Here is a 14,601-nt window from a genome sequence, read left to right as displayed (position 1 = left end):
ATTCCTTTAAGATATTTTAGGTCCCTTAGTGGGATACGAGTGGGATATCTATCAAAATAAATATTTTGTAACTCAAGATATACAATTTTTGATTTTTTGGCAAAATCAAAAACTTTTTTGACTTTTTTTTAAAATGGGCCCTTTTTGTAATTTTTTTTTTTTTGCTATAAAGAAAGCTTAGGCCTATTCCTTTAAGATGGTTTTGATCGCTTAGTGGGATGCGAGTGGGATATATATCAAAATAAATGTTTTGTAACTCAAGACATACAATTTTTGTGTTAAAACATTTATTTTGATAGATATCCCACTCGCATCCCACTAAGGGACTAAAAATATCTTAAAGGAATGGACCTAGGCTTTCTTTTGAGCAAAAAAAAAAATTAAAAAAGGCCCATATTGGAAAAAAATTTTGATTTTGCAAAAAAAAATTAAAAAATTGTATGTCTTGCGTTACAAAATATTTATTTTGATAGATATCCCACTCGCATCCCACTAAGGGACTAAAAATATCTTAAAGGAATGGACCTAAGCTTTCTTTTGACTACAAAAAAAATTTTAAAAAAAGGGCCCATTTTGAAAAAAAATTCGAATTTGCAAAAAAAAAGTCAATAATTGAATGTCTTGAGTTACAACGTTTTTATTTTAATAGATATCCTACTCAAAAAAATCGTATTTGCAAAAAAAAAAGTCAAAAATTGTAAGTCTTGAGTTAAAAAATATTTATTTTGATAGATATCCCACTCGCATCCCACTAAGCGACCAAAAGGGTCTTCAAGGATAATATCTAAGCTTTTGTTTGACCTAAAAAAAAAGATTAAAAAAGGGTCCATTTTGAAAAAAAAAGTCAACAAAGTTTTTGATTTTGCAAAAAAAGTCAAAAATTTTATGTTTTGAGTTACAAAATATTTATTTTGATAGATATCCCACTCGCATCCCACTAAGCGACCAAGTAGGTGTTCAAGGAAAATATCTAAACTTTATTTTAAGAAAAAAAAAAATGACCCATTTTAAAAAAAAGTCAAAAAAGTTTTTGATTTCGGAAAAAAAATATTAAAAATTTTTTATTTTTTTTTTTAAATATTTTTTTTCGAAAGATCGAAGAAATAGCTATCTATACTATTTGGGACACATTTTGCTAAGAACAATAGGTAATAAGTTACATGGATAAGAAAAAACCCCTGTTTGACCAAATTGTCAAAATTTTACCCCCTATAACTCAGAGAGTTCTCGACCGATGTTGTTGAAAAATTGTGTCTGAGTTACTATCCAATAGAGCAAATTTCATCCCGATCGGAAGACATCGATTTCAAAAGTTGGTTCACTTGACATGAAATGCCCCATATATATATAAATATGTACTAACGTATGTAAACAAATTTAGTTTAAATTAACAAACAATATACATACAGTTTGTCAAAAATATCTTTGCACAGTAAACAAATTTTTAAAATTTTATTTTCATTTAAGAATTCCAAGAATAAATTCATTACATTTTTGTTTTTTTCACACATTCCGTTATTGGACCTCTTACGACTATCTGACTCCACCAACATATTTAAAATTGACAAACGCGTTACAACACCAACAACAAAAATATATGTTTTTTCAATATGAATTGTGTCAAACAAATCTTTGCATACTGAGTGAAGAAAACAAAAAAATGATTAAATATACTCGAATTTTGTGCAAATAGGCCTTTTTATGAATGTTATCGCATTTGAAAGAGGTTGCATAGCGTTTAGTTAAAAAATATTTTTTTTAAGTTCTACAAGTGACTTTATATTTAAATAAAAATAATGGCAGGAAATCGCATTTCGAAAAAGATTATACTTTTTGTATTTTAATTATTATAAAGGAAAATCTGCAAGTGGAAAATGATTATGGGCTAAGAGTATCACATGAAACACTCCGAAATGTGCTACTAAAACACTAATATTCTTCAGGAATGGCTAGGAAAAAACCCCTGCTCTAAATCAAAAATATTGAGAAACGATTAAGATTTTCTATAGAGCACATTTCACTCCCTCCAGAGTGCTGGGACGACTAAATTTTTTCTGATGAGACAAAAGTAATGTTGTACTGTCATGATGGAATCCAAAAAGTTTGGCGAAAACCTATGAGCTCTAGAAAACAAAAATTTAATTCCTACAGTTAAGTTTGGAAAGCTTTCAGTTATGGTATGGGGTTGTATATCCAGTAAGGGAGTAGGGGTAATCAGGATTTTGGATAAAATATTGACGAAATAAGTTTATCTTGATGTTTTAAAAACCGATTTAACCGCTATCATTCTGAAATTCGGTTTTGTTGACCCGGTAAATTCAAACAAGTTTTAATACAAATATTACTAGACAATGATCCCAAACATAACTCTTATTTATTTGTTCGTGGTTACTATATAACTGTACAAAAGTTATTGATACCCCTGCCCGAAGTCCTGATATTAACCATATCGAAAATTTGTGGGTACATTTAAAGAAAAAAGTGGGAAAAATATCGCCAAAGAATCAAAACGAATAAATTAAAGAAGAGTGGGACAAAATACCCTTGGAATATGATATCCCTCAGCTAATTAACTCAATGGGCAGCCGTAATTGATGCTCAAGTTGGACACACAATATATTAGCAGCTAAAACCCTGGAAATGTATCACAAACTTAATATTTTATCGAATGTGCAAACATTTATTTGACAGTATAAAAATTGATTTTTTTTATCCTTTTTTATTATAAATATGAATGGTTTTATTGAAATTGATTTTTTTGTTATCTATTATATTAATAAACATATGTTTATAAAAAATGTGTTGAAAATAATAAAGAAGTTGATTATTTATATTAGTCATCAATGTTTTCTTTGAAAATTTTTTATTTTTTCTCTATGTGCAAAGAATTTTTTGACAAACTGTATGTATTTATAAAATATTCACAATAATATGTTGATGGTCTAAATACAAAAAACACTAAAAATAGTAACAAAATCACCAAGTTGGTTTTTTGGTTCTTATTTCAAAAACAGCTGATACGTTCCTACGGAAAAACTAACTACAAAATATCAGCCTACAGAACGGCACAGAACAGAACGTTACAGAACGCAAAGACTAATGGAGCCTTTAGAATTAAAATTTATACAATTTGAAAAAAGCTTAAAGCTTTTGTTGAATTTATTTTTATTTGAAATTTTTATCAAATATAAATTTTCTGTATAAACTTGCACAAAAGGTGGGTTCATGAAACAGGTCGCGCAAACTTGTACTTTTGCGCAAATGGGAAACTTAAGCGTTTAAATGAGTACCCTTATTATAATTAAGCGCAAGGTAAAATAAGTAAATAATTATTTCTAAATATTTTGAGAACTATGATTACGAGATTCTTTTTCAAATATGTAGCTTTCTTATCATTTTACATAGTTTGGCTTATTGTATTAGTGGGACTGTACGGAGTTTAGTTGAAAATAGTCGTTATTGGAGTCTTCAAACTTTACATGATTCAATTTTTTAACTGTTCATGAGTTTTAACCAAAAAAATTATTTAAAGTAAATAGTTATTTCTAAATATATTGAGTACTATAACTGCATGATTCTTCAAACTTTGTCCGAATAGTTCTCTAAACATTTTACATACAATAGTTTTAAATTAAATAGTTAATTTCAAATATCTTGAGAAATATAATTGTAAAGTATTTAAACTTTGTATGAATCAATTTCTTATCACTCAGCATAGATTATCAGAAAAATGGTCGGGATCGGTGTCTGAATTTTTTTTTTATAATGTAACCTAATTTATCTGAAAATTCTTGATTTTTTTTAAGATCATGAAAATCATTATAGTCCGACTTAAATATTTTTTTTCAGAACTGATTCTATTATTCAGCCCAATCTCCAACAAACCGAAACTTTTAAATTTTAATCGATGATAGATTTTATGATTTTCATTATCTTAAAAAAAACAAGTAAGAGTGCTATATTCGGCTGAGCCGAATCTTATATACCTTTCACCAAATTATACTTCAAAATTTTAAATATTTTTAGTTAAACAAAATTTATTTTTTTTTCCAATTTTTTTTAGTTTTTGGAAAAAAAAATTTTGCGATTATTTTAAATTTAAATTTTTTTTTTTAAATTTAAAAATTTTTTTTAATTTTTTGTTTTTAAAATTTTTTTTTTTTTAAAAAAAAATTCGGGTTAAAAATTTTTTTTTCCCGATTTTGACCCATTGTAGGTCCAACTTACTATGGTCTTATATACGTCGTTGCAAATGTCTTTGAAATATCTATAATTAGATATCCATATTGTCTATTTTAATGTCTTAGTAATCCAGATATATGTAGGTAAAAAAATAGGTCAAAAATCGAGATTGTCTTGGTTTTTTCCTCATATCTCAGCCATTTGAGGACCGATTTTGCTGATTTTAAATAGCAAAATTCTCGAAAGCATGTCTGACAGAATTATTGAAGATTTGGATCCCGAAGATATCTGGGGTCTTCAGAAAACTGATTTCAACAGACAGACAGACAGACGGACATGGCTTAATCGACTCCGCTATCTATAAGGATCCAGAATATATATACTTTATAGGGTCGGAAATGAAAAATGTAGAAATTACAAACGGAATGACAAACTTATATATACCCTTCTCATGATGGTGAAGGGTATAAAAATAAAATAATTTGTGGTGTTTGTGGTTTTTACGAACTTTGGCTGAAATTGGGCATGATCGGCATAGTTGGAATGACCCCTCTCCTATAAAGAAAATATTTAAAATTGAATATCCGGATAATTATAATAGTTTTTTGTACATAATATATATAAAAATAGTATGGATCAGAACATTGGAGTGGTATCTCCCATACCAAGTATATAGTTTTTTTAATATCAAGTAAAATGTCATTGTGAGAGTCTTTAAACTTTGTGTAAATTACGTTGATTCCAGTGTTCTGTTATGCCAAAAATTAATGTGTGTGAAGATAAATTCGTATTTAACTAGCACAGACAAAAACCACATTTTTTAACATTGCTCATTTTACAGTCAACAGAGCACTGTTAATCACTTAACAGTCTTGATAATTGAATTATAATACAAAAATACGTCTGAAATAGGTATCAGAAATAATTTCAGAAACAATTTCAGAAATATAAAAAATTAAAAAAAATATTTCAGATGTTTTTTTTATAATAATATTAAAAAAAAAACATTTTGAAAAAAGTCACTTTTATGATGAAGTTCAGGCGACGAATTTGGAAAAATATGGAGTTGCACACGTAACCCACTATATACGAATGGTAGTCCAATGGGTCCTAAATGCGACTGCATAAGTCGAATTTCTGAAATAATTTTGGAATTTGAGAAAAACAGTTTTTAAAAAAAGTCTATTTTGAAAAAAGTCACTTTTATGATGAAGTTCAGGCGACGAATTTGGAAAAATATGGAGTTGCACACGTAACCCACTATATACGAATGGTAGTCCAATGGGTCCTAAATGCGACTGCATAAGTTGAATTTCTGAAATAATTTTGGAATTTGAGAAAAACAGTTTTTAAAAAAAGTCTATTTTGAAAAAAGTCACTTTTATGATGAAGTTCAGGCGACGAATTTGGAAAAATATGGAGTTGCACACGTAACCCACTATATACGAATGGTAGTCCAATGGGTCCTAAATGCGACTGCATTGGACTACCATTCGTATATAGTGGGTTACGTGTGCAACTCCATATTTTTCCAAATTCGTCGCCTGAACTTCATCATAAAAGTGACTTTTTTCAAAATAGACTTTTTTTAAAAACTGTTTTTCTCAAATTCCAAAATTATTTCAGAAATTCGACTTATGCAGTCGCATTTAGGACCCATTGGACTACCATTCGTATATAGTGGGTTACGTGTGCAACTCCATATTTTTCCAAATTCGTCGCCTGAACTTCATCATAAAAGTGACTTTTTTCAAAATAGACTTTTTTTAAAAACTGTTTTTCTCAAATTCCAAAATTATTTCAGAAATTCGACTTATGCAGTCGCATTTAGGACCCATTGGACTACCATTCGTATATAGTGGGTTACGTGTGCAACTCCATATTTTTCCAAATTCGTCGCCTGAACTTCATCATAAAAGTGACTTTTTTCAAAATGTTTTTTTTTTAATATTATTATAAAAAAAACATCTGAAATATTTTTTTTAATTTCTTATATTTCTGAAATTATTTCCGATACCTATTTCAGACGTATTTTTGTATTATAATTCAATTATCAAGACTGTTAAGTGATTAACAGTGCTCTGTTGACTGTAAAATGAGCAATGTTAAAAAATGTGGTTTTTGTCTGTGCTAGTTAAATACGAATTTATCTTCACACACATCGATAAACCAACGTGTTTTAATCGTTAAAACATTTTATCAAAATCAATCATCGATTACTGTGACGGTGAGAAAGTTACGTGAATTTTTAAAATGGTGATGTTGATTGGTCTCCACGGTCGCCTGATATGACCGCTCCGGACTTCTTTTTGTGGGGATATCTGAAAAGCAAGGTTTATGCAAACAAATGCAGTAAAATCAGGAGACCGTGGATGTTTACCAAAATGGCGGCAAAACAAAGTAGTACACCTTCCAGGCGGACACCCTGTACTTATTTCCTGATTCTTATCGAACAGTGAAACGATCTAACTTTTACTTTAAACGATCTAACTTTAACTTATCTAACTTGTAAGTTAGATAAGTTTATGATTAGATGAATAAACAATTAACACTTAATTCACATTTAAAAAAAGGTCTCCTTTCATACTTACATCACTTCAGTTATGTAACCAATAGGAAATTAAACTTTTATATGTTAGTTCAGTAAAAAATTGAGCATCTATCAAAGCATTTAAGAAAAATGGAATTTTTAATGTACTTTGAAGAAGGCGCATCTTAGGTGAATTATCAAATTTAAGCGAGAAAAGAAAAACTTAATGAAAACACTCACAAACCTGCTTCCAAGTGGTAAGCAATATACAAATTGCGGTACGATGAAATCCTCTTGTATTTATTTTATTCGTTTTTAAGCATAGCTTTTGTTTTCTTGCTCGCAACTGATAATTTATATTTGATAATTCCATATGTCGTTTGTCTCTACTTCTTCGATACTTGACTCACCCAGAAACTATGCACAAACTCTATGTTGTCAGTTAGGTTCAATAATTAGAAAGAAAATTAACATGAAGTCCCATTCCTCTAATTCAAATCTTTTTATTTGTTTATGTTTAATAATTTAGAATAAAATGGACCTACAAAATAATACTGAAATATTTATTTGTTTAGCTAGTCTGGTTCACATAGCTTTTCCAGAATCACACTCATTAACTATAAGAAGCTTTATGCATCTAAGGGATCCTACACTTAGGATAAATATTTCTAAATTCATTAGTTTAAAATGTTTAAAAAAATTACCCATTACAATTTTCTAAATTTTAATAGAAAACATTAAAAAGTGATATTTCCACATTCATTTCTTTTGCCTTCACTTGGTTTGGAAAAATAAATTTGAAAAAACAGTTTGTCTGTACTGTTTCTATTTTCAACACCAATAAAATTCAACTAATATAATTCACCATTGGTGAACAAACTATTTTGAAAATAAAATAATTTTTTAAATATGAAAATAAACGAAGTGATGTAGTCAAAGTGTTTGGATTCCTGCTTTGTAACCGAACATCCTGGGATTGAAACTCAATGTCGGCGCAAAAATTTTTATTAAAAAAAATAAATAAAAGTACACAATATAAAATAGGGAAAAAATATATTTGAAAAAAGTACCAAAGTATGTGTACTGAAGTTTTTTTCCCCATTTTTACACGTTTGTAATCGAATTTCAAATAGTGAGTTAGTTTTTGAAGGATTTTAGGATTGTCTGTTTTATTTTATAAGTTCGTTAATGTTAGATAATAAATCTACTTTTTGGTCCCTTTTTTGTCCCCGTGAAGAAATAATTTTCAAAAATAATTTGAAAATAATAGTTCATGGAATTTTTATTGAGAAAATACATTTTGATAAAAAAGTACGAGAAAAGAATTGTTAGGTCTTAGGAATTCGAATTTCAAAAAAGTACCAAAAAGATTTCTAGTCTTTATTTATCTGAGTCAGATGCATTAAATAAAGTATTTCTATGTTTATTTGTGTAGGAGATATACATGTTAACAGAGGGTTCTACGGGGACTATTTTTACCCCATATGACCACTTGAATTTCGAATTTCAAAAAAGTACCAGACACCTGTCGGCTCTTTTTTTGATTAAAGGCGGACGCATTTAAAATATTATTTCTAAGTTTATTTGTTTTGGAGATATAGAGGTACAGGTATTGCCCGTTTTTGCTCCATTTGTCCCCCTTAACGACCGAATTTCCAAAAATCCCTTCTTAGTGGATCTACATGTTGTATAGGGAACCCACTATCCGAATTTCAAGTTTCTAGCTTTAGCGGTTTGGGCTGTGCGATGATCACATTTCAATCAGTCAGTCAGTCACGTTACTCTTTTATATATACAGATAAAGTTTCACAGAGTCCTCCTTCTGCATTCTCACTCATTCAGGATCATTTGTGTTTAATTTCCTATTTGCAGGCTATGACAGAAAAATCGAAAAACACAATTAAAAAATTAAAAGGTACCCTTTTGTGCTTTTAGGTATTAAAAAATGTTTACTTCGTATGGGAGGAGCCACGTCCATTGTACCTATATAGGTTAATTGTGAATCTAAACCATTCAGGGACCCACTCAAACACACACAAAAATATCATCGAAATCTGACCAGCCATTAAGGAGGAGATCAGTTACTAACACACGTAGAAGAATTATCAGCCCAATTATGAATAAAAATTCCCCGGGAGTTTATTCCCTTTTTTAATTTTTCCTATTCAAATTCAATGGGAAAAAACTCCCGGGTAACAAACTCCCGCGGAATTTTTTATTCATAATTGGGCTGTATATATGGGCATTTTTTTTGTGATTCGATAGCATTTTGGTCGAGTTTTCATAATGATAATTATAAACATGTGGTAACGAACGTACGCAAAATAGAAGTCAACTTTGGCTGACAGTAGTAAAATGTAAAAATCTGCGAATTGGAACGGAATATTTAAAAGCGATTAATTTATTTTAAAATATGTCTATTGGTTTTTGTTTAATTGGCTTAAGTACGGGCCATGCATTTTCTTTCCCATAAATATCTTAAATTTCCTTAACAAACAAGTAAGAAAGTATGGTCGGTCAAGCCCGGCCATATAATACTCAACACTATGTAACATTTTTCTTTTAAAATTTCAATAATTTATATTAGTGGGTGATTTGCGAAGTGCTATGACCAATTATTGAACGATCACCATGAAATTAGGCCGTAGTTTATGTCTTTATGAAAGTTATTTATAATTTTATGTGTATACCAACATTTTTATGAGATTTATGAACGTTAAGGTAATTTACGGAAGCGGGTCTTATATGGGATCTATGAATAATTATGGACCGATCATAATAAAATTTGGTACTAGAATTCGGTATATATAAAACTTATTTGGAGCGAAATTTGTGTAGATACTAGGGTATTCAATTAATCGGGTTTCTGGTTTAATCGGTTAATCGAGCAAATAATTAATCGGGGTTTAGATTTAATCGGTTAATTTTAAATTATTCTATTAACCGAATAAATAAATTTAAATGTTAAACTGAAACTAAATCACGAATTTTGTGTACTTATTGAAGTATTTTATTAATAAAAAGAACAAAAACATAAAAAATAAACAAAACATAATTCAACCAAACAGTAAATAATTTTCTTTAGTTTTAATAAAACTCGACTTGGAAAAACTCTCACGCTGATTGTAGATGTTGGAGAAATCGAAAGTAAGACAAGGTAAAGAATATCCAATTTGTCAGTTATTTTTTTAGTTTTTTCTAAGCATATAAAATTCTCCATTATACCATTGGAGTCCTTTTTGGACTATTTAGATTTTAAATACTTTTAATAATTTCGATAAGTTGTGAAAAAAAACTTATTTCAGTAGTGTCTCCAGTTTCGTCTATTATTATGTTCTCATCCGACAATTACATGTAAATTAAATATATCAGTTATTATAATACTCACTAAACATATTTCTTGAATGTTCGAAAAAATATGTAATTTTACTTTGACATTTGTATTTGAATTAAAATGGAAAATTAAAATCAAAAAAATTATGTTAAAGTGCAAAAAAAGAAATTTCGGTTAATCGGTTAACCGACACAAATTAATCGGTTTATTCGTTATTTGAAAATCGGCAATTTTGAATTATTCGAACAGTTAACCGACCAAAATTAATCGGTTAACCGATTAACGGTTAACCGATTGAATACCCGATTAACGGTTAACCGATTGAATACCCTAGTAGATACCTACATAAATTAAACATTTATGACCGATAAAGTCCAATTTCGGGAGGGGGCTAGGTGAAATGAAGAACCGATTTCAGCCAGTTTCAATAGGCTTCGTCCTTGGGCCAAAATAATTGTAGGTTCCAAATTTTATCGAAATATCTTCAATAAAACACGATGATTATCAACATTTTATTTTTCGATTCTGGTTGACTAATCGTAGGAAATGCCCATATATATATAAAGATAAAAATTTTAAAAAAGAAGTCAATATCTTCCATAGTTTTTTTTGTACCTGTGATTTAAATTTTGCGGATTTTGGGAAAAACTATTTTTTTGCCATATTTCGGCGAATAATATAGTCCAGATAATTCTAAATATATCCCGAAAGTTTTACTGACGACGTTAAAAACGAAATGATGTTGGCAAAAAACGATTTTAGAACATTTTAATTATTTTACAGGTTAGAATCTTTTTTTTAGATTTTCTACGATGAAGGTCCTTACGACACTCCCGTGTGATACTCCAGTAATCTGCCATCATATGTTTATAACATCGATCTTGGTATATATCTCCACTTTTAAACTTGATGGAAACGTCCTCCTGTTATTCGCTATACGATCCAAGATTTTCAGGAAACTTGTCTAAATGACTGTGCAGATAGTGTACTTTTATGCTCATATTACAACTAATATTTTTAAAGATAATTAATTTTCAGCCTTCTGATTTCCTAAGAAATTGTTCACAACAACACAAAAGATTTCCAAGCTGCTGCTTCTAAATCATTCATTCAATGCATGAAATCGTTGTCTTCATTAAAAGTCTTATTATATATACCAGCTTTTAGTTTTTCTGTATTCAAACCTGGAAACTTTCTTGTAAGTAAGGCAAAACATGGACCAGTATCTAATGCCTTCACATACTGCTTCCGATTTGATCCGAAAGCGGTTTTATAACATAAACTAATGTAAACTTCGCTTTAAGCTGCCCATAAACAATCTCCATTCATCAGCTTTGTAGCTTGAGAGTCTCATTTTCGTTAAGAGGCCACTAATGACATCCCAAAGAATTAAAAAATGGAAGAAGTTCTTTTTCACGACCGTGATAAAATTGGACTTTCGTACCATGAGTTAAAAGATTTCTTTCTTTGAGTCTAGATCCTAGCAGCTCAGATCTATCATTCGAAAGGTCTCTTATCAAGTTACTTAAGGCATTTTGTGAAAAAAGTAAAGTCGTCGTTAACACTTCAAAATCTCTGTGTATCTGTTCGGTCATTGCAACATCATCATTGCGATGAGGACATAATGTTAAAATCAATTTAGTTAATTGTCATTTAATTTATAAACATTTTTTAATCATTTTTCATTACAGAGTTCGCGATACACATCAAATAGCCGAAGCTCAGCAAGAAAAAAACGCTAAATTACGTGAAGCCTTTAATATTTCCGAATATTTTGTTGAAGGCTCTAGTTTTGATTCAGATCGTAAAGCTAAAGAAGATTTAGCCAAAAGTTTGGCCTTACAAAAAGAACTGGACGCCCAACGTGAACAAGCAGCCGCTGCGTTGGCAAATGAAAGAGAAACATCTAAACGGTATGCATTGGTACGTACACCGTCCATGGAGCGTAATGTCTCCTTAGGTAATGGTGATAACGACGATCATACCAATAAAAAGAAGAAGAAGAAGAAAATAATGCGTGAGAGGTACGTTTTCAAACCATTGTGAATTAAAAGATTAAAATATCAAATTTGTTTTCCTATCGTTTTTAGCTCTCACAGTCCAGCACGTAAAAAAGACAAAAAGAAGAAGTCAAAAAAGCGTAAAAAAGAAAGGTAAGTCTTAAGAAAAACATTACCTGGCAGCATTTCGTAAATCATAGGTTTTCTAGGTCATATTTAAAATTAGTTTTTCTGTTTTCCATTTTTCTGTTCTTATTATGATACAAAAGAAAACATAGCTTTATAATTTGTGTAATTATTTTTGTAGTGTTTGTTTTTAATTTTTTATTTTTATGTTTAATCATTGTATTTATTTTGTGTTTTTAGTTTAAATAACTTAAACTTTTTGATGACAAAAAATTGTTAAATGAATTCTTTCTTCTTTACCAATTGCTTCATATTTTTATTCTCTACTTTCTCTGCATTTTTTTCAATTTACGAAACAAAATCTAATCAAATATACCAAACATAAACCAACAAAACAGGAATTCTTACGAAAAAGAAAGAAAAAAGAAAAGAAATGATTAACTATTTTCTATATTTGTTTTTTTTTAACAATTTGAAAAGTGCTTAGTAATCATAAGTTATAAAACATTTGTTATAAAACGAAAACCCAAAAAAGATGTACAAAGTATTTGAAAACGATACAGTTTTTTATATAAAAATACTAAACATAAAAAATCAACCAAGTTGTAACAATAATATAAAACAAATTCCATTAAAAAAATAAATAAAAAAACCGTCATTAATACTCTCTATATTTCTCCCCAAATAAATATTTATTAATTCATTATATCTTTATTATCTTATTATATACATTATAAATTTATTATTTATAAAAAAATATATTTTATAATATTTATAAATTAAAAATACGACAATCTTCGGTTTAAATATATTTTAAACATTCAATAAATGGGTAAGTAATCAACTTTATTTGCAAATTCATTTTTATATTTTAATTTTATACTACATACATATTTAGTTTCGAATACATACATACTTGTCCATATTTTAGATATTTTTTTAGTTTTATATTAAACAACAACGCTTATTCTCTAAAAATACATTCTACCCATTTAACTTCATATTATAACATTTCCGCAAGGTTTTTTTATTTGAAAAAATTGAAATCTATACGCTACTCAACAAAAAATATTTTTACTAAAACTACTTTTTTGCAAGTTATGTTGAATACAATTTTCACTTTGTTGAAAATTGTTTTTGTAATAGTTTTTTAAAATATTAAATCAAAAACTTGAAAACATGTATTTTAATGACTAACTAGTTAGTTCGTAACACGGTTTTTCCATTAAAATTTATACTATTTAAAATATCTCTGAAATAAAATACTCTGGATTTGGGAGAACCTTCGAAATATATGTGTATATTTCAAACAGTTGGATAATATTATTATGTATAAATATTTCGTCATATAATTCGATTAGCAAAATCTTAAATGCTAGAACAATTGTTTAATTAAGTACGACCGTAACATTGTATAATTAAAAATTAAAGTTCGTTTTGAACATATTATACAGAGCTATCAAGAGATGAAATACATAATAATGTAGGTATTATTACAGATGAATAGCTTTCTTCCTTTACTTCGATAACGCCATTGATATTTTAATAAAATACATATTTTAGAACGCAAACATTTTCGGCTCTTACTAAATTTTTTTCTTTTTCTGTTGAGTAGAGTTATGTAGACGTGAAACATTAATTTGTATGCAAATCTATATATGGGGAATTTCACGTCAAGTGAACCAACTTTTGAAATCGATGTCTTCCGATCGCGATGAAATTTGCACCAATGTTAGTTCTATTGGATAGTAATTCGGACACCATTTTTCAACAAGATCGGTCAAGAACTCTCTGAGTTATAGGAGGTCAAAATTTGACATTTTGGCCAAACAGGTGTTTTTTTTTATCCATATAACTTATTACCTATTGTTCTTAGCAAAATGTGTCCCAAATAGTTTAGATAGCTATTTATGCAATCTTTCGAAAAAAAAAATTAAAAAAATTTAATAAAATATTTTTGATTTTTTTTTTTAAATCAAAAATATTTTTGACTTTTTTTTTCAAAATGGTCCCTTTTTATTATTTTTTTTTATTTTTTTTAAGAAAGCTTAGGTCTTTTCCTAAGCGACCTATATGGTCGCTTAGTGGGATGCGAGTGGGATATCTATAAAAAAAAATATTTTGTAACTCAAGATTTAAAATTTTTGAATTTTTTTGCAAAATCAAAAACTTTGTTGACTTTTTTAAAAAAAATGGACCCATTTTTTAATTTTTTTTTTTGCTCAGAAGAAAGCTTATGTGTTTTCCTTTAACACCCTTTTTGTCGCTTAGTGGGATGCGAGTGGGATATCTATCAAAAAAATGTTTTGTAACTCAAGACATACAATTTTTTACTTTTTTTTGAAAAATCAAAAACCTTTTTGACTTTTTTTTCCAAAATGGACTCTTTTTTTATTAATTTTTTTTTCTCAAAAGAAAGCTTAGGTCTT

At 28.6% G+C, this 14,601-nt stretch overlaps 1 protein-coding gene across 6 annotated transcripts in view; it reads left to right on the top strand.

Annotated features, from left to right (window-relative positions):
• Srrm234 (Serine-arginine repetitive matrix 2/3/4) overlaps nt 1–14,601 on the top strand; it is a 208,071-nt gene that overhangs the window by 93,073 nt on the left and 100,397 nt on the right. For all 6 annotated transcript variants that reach the window (XM_065514914.1, XM_065514913.1, XM_065514912.1 and 3 more), the window contains exons 4-5: nt 11,738–12,070; nt 12,137–12,199. In XM_065514914.1, coding sequence (XP_065370986.1) covers nt 11,738–12,070; nt 12,137–12,199 — 396 coding nt within the window. The remainder of the gene's footprint in view (nt 1–11,737; nt 12,071–12,136; nt 12,200–14,601) is intronic.

Source organism: Calliphora vicina, unplaced genomic scaffold (genome assembly GCF_958450345.1).
Source record: "Calliphora vicina unplaced genomic scaffold, idCalVici1.1 scaffold_18, whole genome shotgun sequence".
NCBI lineage: Eukaryota > Metazoa > Arthropoda > Insecta > Diptera > Calliphoridae > Calliphora > Calliphora vicina.
This window is presented reverse-complemented; position numbering and strand designations above follow the sequence as displayed.